Here is a 19,347-nt window from a genome sequence, read left to right on the forward strand (position 1 = left end):
TAGGATATTATATCATTCATGCCATTTAAGTCCGCAACGTAAACTGGAGTTTTCATATATAAAATAATCACGTTGAAATTATAAATATGTTCATGTTGTCATTATTTAAATAAAGCAGTAAAACCAACAACAAACTAGGGTCTCGTATATTACACTCACCTCTCAGTTGAGACTTCATTCTCTTCTGCTGTTACTTCCAGTTTGACCTCCTTCACTTGATCCAACTCACAAAACTCTTCCTGTAGCAGAAGATTACGTAAAACAGACACAGAGCACAATAATACATGAAAATCAGGCAGTAAAAATGTTCAACTCATCCAATCTTTAAAGCAAAGTCAGTAATGGAAACATTTTGTGAAGGATGTGAGCATCCACTTTGACACTAATGGATTACCAGCAAGTACGGTACATGATTCAAATAAACTAAACAGTGCTAGTAAAACAATTAAGTCAAAAATTGGATAGGGTAAAAGTTATCACTAGGATGACAGTAGCCGCTACATAAGCCAGAAAGCAACAGTGAGTGAAGTATCAGTCAATAGAATTCATAAACTGCACTAACCTCAGCTTCATTCTTAGGCATGGGAAAGTCAACTGGCAGTGCAGTTTCCTCAAATGGGATCTCCGATTTCATGTCATATCTGTGGTCTATGCATTCAGTTTTTATTTTAGTGACGTCAAAATCTAATAAATTTCCTTCCTGCAATATAAAGAACAAAATAATTAGACAAAACAGTATAAAAGTTGTTCACGAAAACTCGTGACTATTTATAAAGTCCGTCCATATTTTTAATAATACTAATATAAATAAATGCGCTACAATCGCGCATGTACCTATTGCAAAATAAATAGTAAAATAATTTATCAGAAAACTGTTGTAGCGCAGCATATACGAGTAAAAGAATATATTTATTCTATGGTATCTGTTGTCAGTACGATCAGAAGGATCCACAACAAAATATAAAGGTTAATGTTATTCTAAACAGGCTATTATTGATTCAGTTTTAAATTAATTAAATGATCTTCTAAAAATCTATGCAAATGAGGAAGACTTCAAGACTTTTGTCCTGAATTTATGTATTCACACCATTTTGTGAGTATGTGTGTTTTATGTGAAATAAAATTCCGTTTGTAACTTCACATTCACAATTTTCAACTTTCATCTGGTGGAAAAAAGAAGAAGTAATTACAAATGAATGCGCTCCCTAGTTATAAATGACGCATTTAGATAATAAATAGTAATTGCTCTCAATATACCTCAGATAAAGGCTTCTTCTCTTCTATATCTGCGATACCACTTGTCCGTATACACAGTGGGTCGGATGCGGGTTCCATCTTGATCACGTCCATTACGACTGAAATAGAAAATGAAGTAACATAAGTTAATATGTAGTATGTGAAATACGCAGACAGGCTTACTAGCTTGGCAATAAAAAGTCCACATCTGCGTGGTGTGTGTATTTCTCTGCACGCGCCACAACACACAAAAGTTACCACAAATAAAAAAAGAATGTGTACGACAGTATATAATTATAAGCATGTGATACTAGGAATAAGTTACAGTAGTTGCCTAACAAATAAAATCAATGATTTCACGATAGTGTTTGTCACTAAGTTCTGTATATGATTTAGTCAAATGGATTCGTTTCGGCCATTTTCAACAAAATGCAGATGACTATACTAAATAGTTTCGGACGAGTAAAGTACGAAATAGGCGAAGTGAAGATAGAAAACAACAGACATGAAAAGACACAGTATAGAACAATGGAAGATAAGTGTATGAGTCGCTTAAATTATGTGAAGTGTAAGAATATAATGTAAAGTTGGTAAATTAATTAGTGAAGTGATGTAACTAGCAAAATGATCGAGAAGTATGAATTAGCCATGTTACATGTCAGTTAGGACTAAGAATTAGTAAGGAATATAGCATCAGGTGGGATAGAGATTACGGAAATATAGAGGGTGTTTCAAAAATACGGGGCATAATTTCAGGTATGTATTTCCCACATGTAGACAATCAAAATAGTTCATTACAACATGTGTCCGGAAATGCTTCATTTCCGAGTTATGGCCATCACAACATTCAAATTCACTGTAACGTTTTTCTTCCCGCAGGTCGTTGTCATTACAGAAGATGTTCAAAATATCCACCTCCTGCTTGAATACAGACCTCACATCGATGTCTCAGTGACCTGCGAACACGATCCCAAACTCCAGGAGTATTGCGTATGTCCTCAGAACATGCCACAATTCGATTCCGAAGGGATTCCAAATCAGGCACCGGAGACGAATAAACCAATGATTTTAAATGGCCCCACAAGTAGAAATCGAGAGGGTTCAGATCAGGTGAGCGTGGAGGCCAAGCAATTGGGCCACCTCTACCTATCCGTCGATCAGGAAACCTTCGATCTGAGTACCGGCGAGCCGTACGACTGAAGTGTGCAGGAGCGCCTTCATGCAAGAAGTGAATGTGTTGACATTTATCAGTGGAGTGTCTTCTAAAACATGAGGTATGGTGTTTTCCAGGAAGTTTGTGTACGCCAGCCCCGTAAGTCTGTTTACAAGTACATGGGGTCCAACTAATCGATCACCAATGATACCGGCCCACATGTTGAGGGAGAACCGCACCTGGTGATGAGATGGAACAGTTGCACGTGGGTTTTCATACGCCCATACAGTACATGCTGATTGTGGAAATTTGTTATGCCATCTCGTGTGAACTGTGCTTCATCTGTAAATAATACTAAGGCAGGAAATTTCGGATTTACACCACACTGCTGCAAGAACCACTGACAGAACCTAACTCGTGCAGGGTAATCTGCTGGTGACAGGGCCTGTACACGTTGCAAATGATAAGGATACATTTGATACTCTTTCAACAGTCTCCAGACAGTCGTATGAGGAACATTGACTTGCAACGCTACCCTTCGTGTGCTGATAGAAGGAGTCATGTTCACAGACTCCAGAATCTCCTCCTGTACTTCTGGAGTTGTAGATCTTGGTGGTCCCCTTCCCAAACGAGGAGAGTTAAATTTTCCATACTCGCACAGACGGTAATGGAGACGTACAAATGTCTTCCGATCTGGACATTGTCGCTGTGGGTACCTCTCCTGGTACAAACGACGAGCCAGCACAGCATTGCCATCTGCCTTACCGTACATGAAGTGTATCTCTGCCAGCTCTTGATTTGAATACATGTCGCACAGTCTTACGTCTACACAACACTGAATGTAACCTTCGCCTCGGAATGAACTGTCAGAGTGCCCTCTTAATGCCTCCTTTGACGGCAACGACTTGCGGAAAGAAAAACGTTTTGGTGAATTTCAATGTTGTGAAGGCCATAACTCGGAAATAAAGCATTTCCGGACACATGTTGTAATGAACTATTTTGATTGTCTACATGTGGGAAATACATACCTGAAATTATGCCCCGTATTTTTGAAACCCCTATATATATATATATATATATATATATATATATATATATATATATATATATATATATATATATATATATAATATGAGTATAAGAAGTAAGAGATAGAAGTGTAATGAAAAGTATGTGTCTTGAAAATAGAGACAGAATAAAAAGTAAAAGAAAGATTGTTTGGAATAGACAAATTAGTTTAGGATAGGTTTTAGAACGATATATAGTGTCAGATGAATAAAGTACGAAATAGATGTAGTGATAACTAAAAGATTGGACACAAAAAGGACACAGCATTGGGTAAAGAAAGATAAGTACATGAGTCATCCAATAAGTTTATAATTCACAACTTATATCCAAATTTAAACCAGCAGGAAATAACTCAAGTGAAGATAACATAGTTCCCATGTTTCTGTGAAATTACCGATCTGTCTACCTACTTAGTGATACACAATATAAATGATTACCGATTTCTATTACACAGGGAACTTGACAATATCTTATTTACTGTGCCACCATATTACCATCTACGAGAGGAAATCATATCTTGCACTTCAATTGGTTCTTGCCTTCATATCCCTTCCAGCAGTCCGTCATTATTGTGGTTTGAGCGGCGACATGTTTCCGAATAACACCAAGAAAAGTATCTTTGTCCCTCTTTATTATTCGGACAAATCTCCAATCGCACTTCCTTCGTCTCACGATCTATCATGCCCAAAACCCGAGAACCCTCCACAATACGACCACCAGCCTAAAATTTCCTACGTCCAATCTTGCATTCATCAATTTCTACTATATGATTCGGCCCTCCAATTCTAGGTTCGTTCTTCTAACGGCGATCCACATTGTCTGAAAGAAAATAACACTTATAGCAAATAAAAGCCTACAAAAACCTAAACTAACCTAACCTAACGCATCATAAAAGTCTAAACTAACCTAACCTATTTCACTAAACTCCAAAACTAAACTAACCTGTCAATAAAACCTAAACTATCCTAACCCAACATTGCACAGTTTCGTATATGCAAAGCATAAAAAAGCCTAAACTAACCTAACCCAACTTCTCAACAAAATCCTAAACTAACCCAACCTAACCTGCCACATATTTGCCTACACAAGGCATAAAAAAGCTAAAACTATCTAACGCATAATAAAAACCTAAACTAACCTAACTTAACCTAAATCCTAAACAAACCTAACCTAACCAAAACCCTAAACTAACTTAACCTAACCAAATTTCTAACCTAACCTAACATAAACAAACCTAACTAAAAAACTAAACTAACCTAACCAAAATCCTAAACTAACCTAACCTACCCAAAACCCTAAACTAACCTAACCAAAACCCTAAACTAACCTAACCTAACCAAAATCGTAACCTAACCTAATCTAAAGAAAACCCTAACCTAACTTCACCTAACCTATCCTAGACCCTAAACTAACCTAACCCAACCAAAATCCTAAACTACCCTAACCTAACCAAATTTCTAACCTAACCTAACATAAACAAACCTAACTAAAACTCTAAACTAACCTAACCAAAATCCTAAACTAACCTAACCTAACCAAAACCCTAAACTAACCTAACCTAACCAAAATCGTAACCTAATCTAAACTAACCTAACCTAAAGAAAACCTAACATAACCTCACCTAAGCTATCCTAACCAAAACCCTAAACTAACCTAACCTAACCAAAATCTTAAACTAACCTAACCTAATCAAAACCCTAAACCAACCTAACCTAACCAAAATCCTAACCTAACCTAACCTAAAACCCTAACCTAACCTAACCAAAACCCTAAACTAACCTAACCTAACCAAAATTCTAACCCAACCTAACCTAACCTAACCTTATCTAACCTAACCTAACCAAAATCCAAAACTAACCTAACCTAACCTAAACCCTAAACTAACCTAACCTGTCACAGATAATTATGCTTCGCATCATAAAAGTCTAAACTAACCTAACCTGTCACTAAAATCCTAAACTAACCTAACCTGTCACTAAACTCCTAAACTAACCTAACCTGTCACTAAATCCTAAACTAACTTAATACGTAACGCATCATAAAAACCTAAGATAACGTAACCTGTCACTAAAATCCTACACTAACCTTATCTAACCTAACCTAACCAAAACCCTAAACTAACCTAACCTAACCAAAACCCTAAACTAACCTAACCTGTCACAGATAATTATGCAACCAATTATAAAAGTCTAAACTAACCTAATATGTCACTTAAATCCTAAACTAACCTAACCTGTCACTAAAATCCTAAACTAACCTAACCTATCACTAAAATCCTAAACTAACCTAACCTGTCACTAAAATCCTAAACTAACCTAACCTATCACTAAAATCCTAAACTAACCTAACCTGTCACAAATAATTACGTAACGCACCATATAAACCTAAACTAACCTAACCTGTCAATAAAATCCTACACTAACCTTATCTATCCTAATATTATTTCAATGTACCGAAGTACATATGATATTTCCATGCAGATATTCTGCGTCATCATATGATACGTTCCATTACTCTTTCATCGTTATCTATCCTAAGCTAACCTGTCAGTAAAATCCTAAACTAACCTAACCTGTCAGTAAAATCCTAAATTAACCCAATCTGCCATAACAGTTCATTTTCTTACCTCTACACACTTCCCTCAAGTATGAAAACCAATCCGTGATCGTTGACTCCGCTACATCTGGTACATTCGTCTCATCGCACTCCCTTATTGTTTGGGAGTACGAAAACTTCCCACAAAGTGGACACTCCATATTTGCGGGAAGCAGACCTTTCTCCCGGCACCACTGTTGCGCTTCATTTTCACTATTGATAATGCTCAGCTTTCTAATATTAATACGATCACCTACTGCAGCCATTTCCACAACTACGAATTCCCGCTCGAACATTAGAAACTAGCGCGAAACATTCGTTATGTTATATCGATAGCTATGAATTTATACATTTTAAATACCCGCGTAACCATCCCGCTGCAATATTGCAAACTAGCGCGGAACGTTCGTAATGCCTCGTAAGTTATGTTGGTATGACATGTAAGATGGCTCAAAGTGCAGGAAGAGAATACGCTCAATCCTCGTTCAACCCAAGTTTTAAATGTAAATGTGTACCTGTACCCCAATGTTTTTACAGTAATATGCAAAGAATTAAAAACATACCTCTAAGAGAAGCCGATGTACAGCACAATGGACTGTAAGCCATGCAGGAAAGTTTTTGGACGTCGTATCCTCCTAACTTTTTGTGTAATACAAAGCAACATTACTGTATATTGCCCACTGGTCATTGAAACAATCACATTTACATACCTGTTTTCAGCTGTCACTGGTGAAGTATAGAATAACAAGATCTATACGGAAAATTTATATTAGAATATTCCTTACAAAATGTAATTGAGATAGCTTGAGAGCAATTCACATAGAAGACCGTGACGCATTGGTTTCTGGATTACTTATGTCCAGTAATGTGAACATTGTAACCTGGATACACAATACCTCTATACAAATTCATCCTGCCTAAGGTTTTCCTAAACCTCTCAAACAAATATCAGGATGAACCTTAAAACAAATGGGCCACGAACCTACATTCCTTTAGCCCTAAAGATTCCGCTGATTTTGTAAACAATTTTCGACATTGATGCACTGGCTTAGCTTCATATACAGTAGAATCTCTATTATCCGCGGTAATTAAGGGGATGAACTGAACGGTTGATCGAAAAAATCGGATAATCCGTACCTTGAAAGATTTTGTAATTTCCTCCATGATCTTGTATTTAACTCGCCAGGTAGTGGATCAGAAGTTCACTAATTTAAGTCTGGTTGTAAACGACAGGTTTTTAAGCGGCAAAGAAGTCCTTTGTAATAACTGTCTCAGGAAAGATAGGAATAAAGGAGGACTCATGTTGTAGATTTACATACTTTTTTTTTACATATTATTATTTTTTTTTATTAAATCGCGCAGTTGTAGCTCCAATCTCGTATTCTGATGCGAGATGAGCTACAGTTCCTCTTTTTCAAACCATTCAAATATTTCCATTCTTTTTCGATACTTAGGATAATATTAAAATGGATTTGAGGGAGATGGGATATGATGGTAGGCACTGAATTAATCTTGCTCAGAATAGGGACCGATGGCAGGCTAATGTGAAGGCGGCAATGAACAGCCGGGTTCCTTAAAAACCGTAAGTAAGCAACCACAACACATTTTCTCTTGACTTCCGTGGAAGACATTTTATATATAATTTATATTATAGAACGGCAATTCGAATAGTAGATAATGCTGTGCAACTACAAAGACTTGTAATAACACCCTCTAGCAAAAACATATGTAGAACCTACTAATATGATGTACAAAACAGTATTTCATATAAGAAAAAAAAAAGAGCGAGGAAATAAACATTCGGATAATCCGCCAATCGGTTAATAGGGTGACGGATAATCGGGGTTCTACTGTATTAGCCTGATACTTGAGAGAGTTCCTCGACTTTATTCGCACAGGGGACTTTTACAGTTCAGACTTACAAATCCAGGTGTTCGTTCTGGCGGTCTTCGCTGTCTTCGAACTTCATACTTGTCATATGAGCGAGTTTACTGGACTCCACTGGTACTGTCAAGGGACAAAGTACGTTTTCAATGTGCAGACTTACATCTGCCGGCGTTTCTTCTTGTGATCCTTACGTCAGCTTCTCTAACGACTTCCCCCCCCCCCCGCTGTTATGTGGCAGCTATTGCGTCACGTCTATTTTCGGCTGTTTCCCCTTCAACATTTTTTTTTTTTCAGTGGAGCAGCGAAACCACACTGAGACAGCTGGCGAACAGGCTTGGAGTTTACATATTCAGTATTTCTCAGCCCCAAACTCCATTGCATTTTTAAGTTTTTCCTCCCTTTCCCACTCTACTCAATTCGTCCACGGCTATATACAAATGCAGCAAAAAAAAAAGTGACGTGTTACTTCCATAGCATTCCCACTCTTCAATTGCATATCTCTCTCTTCCAATTAATGTGGCGAATGGATGTTTGCGCGAAAGAAGAACTTCTTTCAATAAAATGTCTCTTGAATTTTACTATTGCTTGCTGCATTCGGCTGTAAATCAGGAGTGGACGCAACTTCTGAAGAAGGAAATTCTTCTGACTTCAAGTTTAGGTTTGCCATTAGCAGTAGAAGCAGAGCATAGTGCATTGGAGATCACAGTATCACTTTCTAACATCCTTTGACGTATTTCAAAAGAAGAAAGAGCGGGAAAAACAGGTACGGGATATAATCATTTTGAGGTCGATTTACTTAGAGTTAGGAGTGTCTCAATACACCTGTAATTAGCTACAGATTCTCCACATTTCTGTCTTGTAGCGGCAGATAAATGTCTAGTATATATTTGATTACGTTGCTATATGCAGAGCATTGGGAATATCGTAAATAAAGCATTTTCGTAATTGAGCCGTTCAGAGCAGAAGTGGTGTAAGTCAAATCCGGGTAATGAGGGTTAAAGTAAACATTCTGTAAAATACAGCGCTAAGTAGCAATTAATATGTCCTTCGTGCTCATGAAACCGTCTAAATAGTGAAATTAGTATATAAAATTAGATAAATTATATATTATTATTATTATCATTATTATTATTATCAATTTAACCCTGCGTTAGTGTGGCACGGTGTCAGAGACCGACCTTAGAATAAATTTACTGTTCTTTCCCCATCCACTCAAGGACAGGGGTTGTTATTATGTATAGCTTCCTATTTTATTGCCCTTTACATACCAGAGCAAGGCCAGTTAACAAAAGATCCCTTTTCCAAGTAAGACGAGGCGATTCGGTGTGAGAGACTGACCACACTGTTGTCGTAACTTGGAGATCGACAAGCAGGTATATATAACTTCCATATATATAAATACAATTTTATATAATAATGTTCATCTTTGTTGATTTAATTACAATAACGATAATTACAAGGAGGTAAAGTGTAAAATTAGCATATTGATGAAATATAATAAAATAGGATATAGGCCAATCTCAAGTTCATCACATTATTATTATTATTATTATTATTATTATTATTATTATTATTATTATTATTATTATTATTATTATCATTATTATTATTATTATTATTATTTTATATATGTATGTTGTTCTAGATGTAATGAATTATGAACAAGAAAGTCGAATTCAGAGGCTACTAGAAAGTATTCATATTCCGAACATGAACCAGTATCAAATAACGAATCAGACGCTGAGGAAGACTATATCATAGAGGCGAGAGAAGATGATTCAGGAAGTGAACATGAGCTAGACGCTGAACATTATATTGTATTGTAGGAAAAAATATAATGCATCCCTTTCAAAGGTCCCACATTTCAATTAATCATTGCTAACAAAAATATGCGGAATTATGAAATGAGACAGGTAATAAAAGAAAGAGAAACTCAAAGAAGTTTCATTGTCACACATTAATACACCCCCTACATGTACATTATTGGTAGCACGAACATCAAGTCTGTATTCGTTTTCGTTCCACGTTCTGTCAAACAAGTCCACTGATACTGTTACAATATTGGTCACAGATACGGGTCCGAAAACTAGAATATCTTGTAGTGGAGTCGCAAACACATGGTCTCTTACAATAAGGGACACCAGTACAATAAATTTCATAAGGGTTACACCACGTTAGTCAACTCTCAGTAAGCTTTCATCACAGTCTACTATATACAGTCGCGAAGCTTGAGGTGTTTTTTTGCTAATCTCGTGATAAAGCGCTCCAAGTGGTTAGCAACTAGAAACAATGGTCGACTTTGGACTGTGTCGCATTTCTATCGAGTGATAGCTCATTGCGTATTTCACATTGATGCTTGTGAAATGTTCGTTATTGGTTGTAATGAAAATGTTAATGGCTAAAATACAATAATTTTAATAATAATATGGGACAAGGAGGAGACGTTTGTAGTGCTATAAACTGTAGCAACAGTACGAGAAAGAGGCCAGAGTTATCCTTTGTCCGATTTCCGAAAGATTCAGAAAGGTTCCTGGGTTTCCACAGGAATGCTGCGCAGAAACAAAACTCTTAATTTTGAAGTTCTTTGTGACTGTTAGAATACATTATATCCTTAAATTTCACAATGAAATGTTTCAGTCTAACCGAAGGGACATCAGATACCGGTTAAAGTTCTGTCACTTAGGCTGCTAAATTTCCAGAGTAATAGAGGTTGGGTCTACTTTTTTTTTTCAGAGGATATATTTTTAATTGTAGCTATTAATTTTGTTATTATTTTATGTGTTATTTTACTAAAGACGTAGAAAATTAAGTTTGTTTTAATGAAATTTATTGATCACGTTTTATTTTCAATTCTGGTGAGATTATTATTGCTTAGGCCTATTTTTTTCAAAGTATATGTTTTTAATTATAGCTGTTAATTTTGTAGTTATTTTTATTTGTTGCTTTACTACAGACGTAGAAAAAGTCTGTTACAATAAAATTTATTGATCACATTTTATTTCCAATTCTGGTGTGATTATTATTGCTTAACCTCATCCCACTTTGTTAACTACGTAAGCCTACACTACAAGTACCGGTACACGTAAGTTACTCCATTAATTCATATTTCCATTATTATTTTTTTGTAAATGGAAACGCAAATTAATATTTATTGGTTTCATAGTTAATTATCGCAATAATCTTGAATGAGTGAAGCTATTATAGTAAATTTCAGTTCGTTTTGCACAAACAAAAATTATATTACTTATTTCTTGCAGGTATCTTCGAGTTTATGGTGGAATTTAATATACTTCATTAAAATAATAAATTAACTTCATGGATTTAATATTTCAATAATGGAAGGAAGGTATTAATTTTTCAAAAAGAACGCGACAACGAAAGTGTAACATATTTTGTTGTCTGCTAGGAGAGAGATCTGCGATGATGAGGCGATAGTAGCGATCCTAGTGGTGGGCAACTACCCATGTTTGCATTTTTACTACATATTGAGCTTCGCGACTGTATATAGTAGATTGTGCTTTCATTTTTAATGAGCCTCTCTGTCCACAGTCACCTGACTTTGCCTTATTCTTTTTCAACTCGAGCATGCTATTTTATACGATTGTTTCGAAATTCGAAATTACACATGTGCTATAACTTTTTCTATCTTTTATTCTCGTGATGTCTAAAATTTTTATAGTTTTTAATTTTGTCACTTATAATTAGAGAAAACTGCAATGGAACATTGCTGATTCCATTTCGCAGTAAGCGTCATCATGAGAAAATCTGATTGGTATTACCTCTAACTTGGTATTCATTGTCTTGCGAATGTTAAACTAGTAACAATTCCATTCATTTTTATATGTTGAGTAGAACTACTATCAAGAGCACTACCTACAAACACTTGAAGTAAATTGGAATTATTTCCTCGCCATTTTGTCCAGCATGCAGTTATCAGTTCTTTTACGTGCTGTTTTCCAATTCCGTTCCAGGACACCACGTGTTAAAAACTTTACCTCCCCTGATACCCCTCTCCAACCTGCAGTCTTATGCTAGACGTCATAGGGAAGTAGTAATTTAATACAGTGCTTCGCCCGACCTCATGCTAAAGAGTAAAGAGCATGGAAGACATCACAATATCCTCAATTACTTCAATTTTTACTTCCTATTTTAAATACTAAAATACAAATTTTGATTAAGACATAATATCATTGTTCCGCAGTATGTATAACTGTAACAAGTTTTTGTCTTCCACGAAACTTAACGAACTTCGGCTAAAGAGTCGCCTGACAGAGAATAATTTATTACTTTCAGTTTTAAGGACTGCAACTGCTAAATAATATTATCTCACATAGGGAATGCTACATCCAAAAATAATCGTTAAATGTGAAGGGTCCGCAGCAGGTCCATGAAGTGAGAAAAATGAATTTTTTTGTGATATAATAAAATGTGTTTCAACATTGCAATTGCAACGAACAAGCAATCAAGTAAAACCTTAGGAAGTAACTAGCTTTCCTTGTTGTTCAGTTTGTACATTGACGTTCAAAGACATCTGACGTACGATTTTATGATCATTTAAGCGAACATTTTACCCTCGGGATAAGTTAGAAGCAAAGACAAAAAAAAAATAGAAACAAACTTTGAAACAGTATCGCTAGTTATCAATAGGTTGCACGATTATTAGGGCGCTTATAAAGTGTTGGGGAAAATGATGACGTAGTCAAGCATAAATTATTATTATAATTGACAATATCAGGGATTTCCCGCTAAACCCAGTGTTGTTACACAATCAGCAGAGGGGGACGAAATATTGATTTCTATAATACGGGTATATTTGTCCAGTACGATTTACAACACCGATTATTGTCTTCGCCATTTATTCAAAGAAGCAATAACTATGGAAGCCACACTTACACCAACAAATTATCGTTCATTATTGATTGTTGGGTCAGTTATCTTTGAACATCAGCGTGCACGTATTCACGTACCAGTATATGGTTCATTCTTTCAATGTTTTGTGACACATTATAATTCAGGTACAAATAGAATATAATTTCGCCCTGGATAAATATATTGCTGGTGACTGGTAAATCCTGCCCTGTAACGAATTTCACCCACTCCACTTCTAGCAGTCCGCATGCTATTGAACAAACACGTGACAAAGAGGGGTAGAGGGTAGAGAACAGACTGCCCTGCTGCTGCTACTATTGATAAAGGAAGCATATTACTCACCGGTGAATCAGAATGGTGTTGCTTCAATTATATTAGCCTCAGAAATCGTTTTAGCTGTATTTGATATCAGCCATCCCATTAACTGAACACATTAACCTGTTCAAATATTTTATTTACTATTACACATTACTTGCTTATTTTCTGTTACAAAAAAAGGGCGCTGTTAAAAAAAAATAGCACTACATGAACGGTTGGATACACTTAGATAAATCACACGAGAAATGCCGAAATTCAAACATTAACTAAAATGACATATTGCAAGAAAGGGACGAATTCACATTGCATATTTCTGACAACAAAATCAGAAGGAAAATAAGTTTGAAAAGATTTCTAAGACCCTTGGTAAATTACTACGTACATTAGTTCGCCGAAATTAACTATTTCATCAAACATTTGTTGCAGATGGTAATTAAAACAATATTGGAAACTTGGACTGCAGTGTCCTAAATGTAATATATCAAATAGCAAATACACATTAAAGCTATCTGAGGGTATTCTGAAAATGATTATAACTACAGCTAAATAGTAAATACTAGTTCGCTAATATGTAGTTTAATTAGTAACGGGAAAACGTTATGCCTATCCAGTAGCAGTCCTTTCAACAGCATTAAATGAATTAACACACTTCTTTAATAAATTGCGAGTTAATCACACTCTTCGGTAATTTCAAAACAGTTTCGATAAGCTAACTGCAAGTGCCAGCCAGCACTTTGCTGTAAAAATAGAATAAAATAATACTTTTAAGAAGTCACGTTGTGAAAGTAGCTAGCAATAAATTTTCACAAGAAAGAAGTGTAGGGTCCGCAGTTACGAAAACGTGTGCTTCCCAACTAGGCAGTCCGTGGTTCCATTCCTGACGTGGGCTGAAATTTATCTCTATGCCACAGGACTCGGTAGGTCTTGCACTTGTCCTGTAACGTCTCCACGACGGTCCTGTATTGTGAGAGATACTAGTTCTGAGATATGTTATCCCCTACATCTCGTTGGCTTGTTGAGTCGGTTAAGGCGGAGATAAAACAAGACAAACAAAGAAGTTGTGTACGAAGACCTGCCAGAGGATAGCGAGACTCCCTCGAATCATTAAGAAATGGACAAAGGGCTAAAGTAACGAAGAAGTTCATTACGCGTCATTATCAGTAATTATCAAATCAGGCTTGGCATTGGAATCAGATAAACAAGGCAGAGGGAGTCGGATGTTAACACCGAATGAATAAGTCCAAGGCGACATTTATTATTACTAAAAACTTGAAACAATTACAAAGAAGAACACACTAACTAAACTAAATTGTTATAACAAAAATTAAACTAAACTAAATAGCTATTAATATATTACAGAACGTAAAAGCGAAAGATCACCAGATCAAATGTTTTCAACACGTACAACACGCAGGCAGGCAAGACTGAGGCTCTGTTCACCTGACAACCATAAACTGATTGACAAACTCTTGCTACTGAAACGTGTGGTGGGTGGGGAGCAATTTTCACCCCTAACTTCTCCAAGTTCTAGGGTCGGATTTCCCAGTCACTAACAGTATAATAAGATGCGAAACTGCGGTCAGCACAATCTGGCGGCGGGGGGCTGAAATAAGATGATCAGCGCCAAACGTCGTAGATGGTGAACATTATAACTACGTGTTGGGTACATTACCCGCAGTTCTCTATTTATCCGTTCGAGATATTGCTCGAGGAGACGAGATGGCAGACAGAAACTTGCTAATAAGTGAACATAAAGTGATACGTGTGTGTATGAGCAGTGTATGTTAAACAGTGATGTTTATGGACGTTGTGAAAATAGTGTTGTTGAATGTATTGTAAAGTAATAGTAATATATAATATAATAAATTGAACTATCTAAGTAGTTCTTGCAGACTTTTCCATTGCGCTGTACACTAAATACCCAAAGAATACAATCCCAATTATCTAACCTTTTGCTTTATTTTTTGTCTCTGTCTGGTTATATTTCAATCGGGTAGTGTAAAATAGATCGTCTTTTTTTATCTTCCTGTTGGCTCCGGTAAGAATTTTCAGTAGAAGATGCTGTGAGGAATAAAAATGTAAACGTTTTATTTTAAATTGGGTTAGTTTTGAATATCGATGAGAGTGGGAGGGAATACTTTCTGCACAGTTTAACACTTTCGTCACCAGGTGCGCTGCTAAATGCATGCAGTAATTACTCTTTTCGCCACTTGGTGCGCTGCTAGATGTAATAACGCCCCTCCCACCAGCAAGTGACAGCAGGATCAATTTCTACAACAGAGCCTCTACTATGTGCCACGGGAAACTCAGTAAGTTTCGCATCCTATTATATATTCATGCATGATTTCGCCTAGAAGAACATGCTATATCATTTAACCATAAGTACTCTTAATTTATAAGCAAATAGTCATAAAATCTTAAATAAATTTCACAAATATTGCAACTTAAAAATTTTAATGCCTTATTTCTTGTCTTTTGTAGAATATGTTATATAAATTCATTACACTTAATTTACTGCTGATTATTATTGTGCATGAAGTATATCAGGCACTAATAATATAAACTGCCTCATTCATGTGATTGTGATTTCTCCTACAACTACAATACCTTAATTTCTGTCAATTTTCTACATCCCTGCCTGAACGCTAGTAGTCATAGTACTAGTAGTTGCAGCATGGAGTCAGTTACAGTGAAGCATGCGGCTATGCCGTAACTTCAGAATCATAAGTAGCCGTGGGATACAGAGTTAAGAGAGTGAATGGCTTTACAGCTAAGAACTATACATTAGTTAATAACAACACCAACATGTTTCTTGTGTGAATGGGACAGTATGGCTAGGTTTATGTATTACAAGAGGAGACAGTGGCCAAACAGAAAGAAATCATAAATTAGAGAAACAACGTTGCTCAACTACAATTGTATGTATTATTGTAGTACAGTAGTATATCTGGTGTTATGGAAGTGAAAGACTGATGACCTTAACTACACCACAATGCATGAACGAATGAACAGATGAACGAACGAATAAACAAAGAAACAAACAAACGAATAAATAAATAAATACATAAATAAATGAATGAATAAATAAGTAAATAAATATATACATAAATCAATAAATACATACATGAATAAATAAATAAGTAAATACATAAATAAATAAGTAACTACATAAATAAATAAATCCATCAATCAATGAGTATATAAATAAATATATCCAGCAACTAATCAATGAGTAAATAATTAAATAAATAAATAAACACATCCATCAATCAATCAAACAATGAGTAAATAGACAAACAAATAAATAATTAAATAAAAGGAGCAAATTAATTTTACACAGTGACATTGCAACCATGATTAACACTTTGCAGAAAATATTACCGTACTACATAATTTCCTACAGTATTATTAAGACTTCAATTACAAACTACTGTACGAATTAAGTTGGAGGGTTTCGAGACCTTGAGCTGCAATATGACTGTAAAGGCCCACTTCTTGCATGTCCATCTATTTTTTTCCTGAAAATCTACGCATTTTGAGTGAAGAACATGAACAAAGTTTTACCAGTACATTATGGTAACCAGATACCGAGGGAAGTGCGATTTTGAACCTTTTTCAACATGTGGCACAGGAAAAATGTAACTTTAAATCCTGTAGCGCAGTCATGTAATCTAAAGCTGTTTTCTCCAAGCAGGAGGGGAATTTTGACAGTTTAAGAAGGGAACGAGTACTATATGCATTAATATATAGAATAAAATATTTTAAATTTTATATGACTTATTTTTGGTCAACATATGGAGGAATGATAATATTCTGAATGGTGAAAAGGTGCAAAAGATGTTGAGAACAGAATCAAAATACATATTATTCACAAACTGAACTAACACAACTTTTTTATTTTTATGTTTTTTTTTTTTTTAAGTTTATGATAGAAATGCAAAATTTAATGAGAGAAAATTATTACAATGCAATATCAGTATCAAACAAACCGTATTATGAATGTTTTCTTAACTTCATATTTAGAAGATACGAAAAGATACAATATTATTACATGTTTTGATAAGATATGAATCCACGAAACATTTCTGTCTATAATAACAAGTGAAATACGATAGATTTTAAGGTTGGCATTTCACTAATCTGGCTATCCTAGATGCGCATCTGTCATTCTCTTCTCTGTTGCTTGCACGCCGACACTTTGTTCACTCAATGTTGACTTGTGCCATATTTGAGATTCTGTCGCACACCAATGGATCACTTGAGAATGCACAGCCACGCTGGTGGAAAATGACTGTTATAGAGTAACTATTTGAATACTTATAATAGAAGAAATTTTCTGTGAACGATTAATTCAATAATTTCTAGTCACGAATTTGGTGGATTTTGTAAGTGGTTTCCAACAATTTAACAACTGCAAAGGTTATCCAGCGTCTCAGTGAATTGATGATAATGCCAGCGAAATGTGTCTACGGTTAGTGCCGAGAGTTAACCAGCATTTTCTCTCAATGTGTTAAGGGGTAATACCCGAAAAAACTTCAAACAGGTAACTTGTCCCAACCTGTATCTGGACACCGATTTGCTAGTCTCACAGTCAGACATGTTAATTGCAACTCCACACTTCTGAACGAAATTGGTACAATCCCCATTTTTCTGATAATATCTAATACCAAGTCATTGTATGACTTCAAATTTTTACATTACCAGGTATATAATGATTCGGTTAAGTTCGCTTTCTATAGTACATCTATGCTCATTACATTTTCTTCCAGCTTTGCTCCATAAATTCTGCCAGGCAAAATCATCAAGTATCCAATTATACTAAAGCTCCAGTACAGAAAAATTCCTTTTCTATGACAATATTGATTATTATATCGTAGAGAAAAAGTTGGATAGAAAATTGGTTGAACAATTTTGTGAACTTCATACCTTTCCCGAGAATTTTAACTAAGTTGTAGTCTAGTCATAAGAAGTAAAGGAAATTGAAATACAGTGTTTATTTCTAATGATTTTAAAATTGGCAAAATGAAGTTTCAAAATTTACGTTTCTCTATCTGTACTAAAATTAACTGCAGTTCACTTACAGATTAAGGGTAAATAAAATATACAACAGTCTCATGTATGCTGCATCTGCATGTATTTATCACAACATTTTGCAAAATTTAGAACCTATTCTGCAATCCACTCAAAATCAACTATATAATTTATCGTAAACTTACAAAATATCTTCTCTCTATGCGAAAGATAATATTCTACAAGAGATACATTGCAACTACGTAAATACTTAAAAACAAAAGATGAAAAATTGAAGTCACGAGGCAATGTATGTACATACATCTAAAACAATATCTGTTAGTTGGAAACGGTAAAATGTATTAAGAATTTTAGACGACACAGAGTACCGGTACACAAAAAGAAGCAGTGTCCTCAAACACCATAGATTATGCAACAGAAAATTACGTTCACATGCGTAAAACAAACCGAGATACTACTCCAGAATTAGTTCCCTGCAATATGACATATCTCGTAACACTAAATAGTGATAAGTGTTTTTCTGTCTCTATCATAAAGTAAAAGACACTGCAAACACTGTTGTAAAGAGGTAGCGTCTCTCACAAAAACACAAGAAGAACAGAGTTCATTCCTTGTGCTGCACTCACCTCAGGTTCACGTTTCACCACAGGGAACGAAATTGCCACTGGATCTTTCTCTCATTTTACCTCTGATACGAGATCATGGCACTGGTTGCCATATTCCTCCTTTATACCAGTCACATGATGATCCGAGAAATTCCGTTCCTGCAGTACAAAGAGACATCTTAAATGAGCAATTTATTACAGGATATTAGAAGATGACTTCTAACGTTACAAGCTGCTGTCTATATATCTGCATGCAACAGCTTGATATTATGAGGAATAGGGCCACAATTCATAAGCGAATGCAAATTAATCATGCAGAAATATTATTTACACATGGTATGAAGGTCTGTAATAATACGAAAAGCAAATCGTGCATATTACGGCCATTCCTACATATAATATACTACTGTGCATGTATTGTAGCATGTTTCCAACATTGTTTTGTGTTAAACGCAAAATTTGAGTTGCTTTGCAAAAAAATAAACAAACAAATGAATAAGATAAATAAAACAATAACATATTTCAAATGTTATAAGAAACACTTTAATATATAATTTTATTGATGCTTATTATGAAAAAAAAAAC

General features: G+C 35.3%; 1 protein-coding gene across 2 annotated transcripts in view; it reads right to left on the reverse strand.

Annotated features, from left to right (window-relative positions):
- LOC138691647 (zinc finger protein 227-like) overlaps positions 1–6,880 on the reverse strand; it is a 33,876-nt gene extending 26,996 nt beyond the window's left edge. Inside the window, exons 1-4 of one of the 2 annotated variants that reach the window (XM_069813832.1) lie at positions 6,763–6,880; positions 1,258–1,355; positions 563–700; positions 160–239 (exon numbers count right to left, since the gene is read on the reverse strand). In XM_069813832.1, coding sequence (XP_069669933.1) covers positions 160–239; positions 563–700; positions 1,258–1,350 — 311 coding nt within the window. In that variant the 5' untranslated portion in view covers positions 1,351–1,355; positions 6,763–6,880. Of the gene's footprint in view, positions 1–159; positions 240–562; positions 701–1,257; positions 1,356–6,762 lie in introns of those variants that run through there. The other variant, XM_069813833.1, reaches the window with a different exon arrangement.
- Between the last annotated feature and the right edge of the window lie 12,467 nt (positions 6,881–19,347).

Source organism: Periplaneta americana, chromosome 16 (genome assembly GCF_040183065.1).
Source record: "Periplaneta americana isolate PAMFEO1 chromosome 16, P.americana_PAMFEO1_priV1, whole genome shotgun sequence".
Lineage (NCBI taxonomy): Eukaryota > Metazoa > Arthropoda > Insecta > Blattodea > Blattidae > Periplaneta > Periplaneta americana.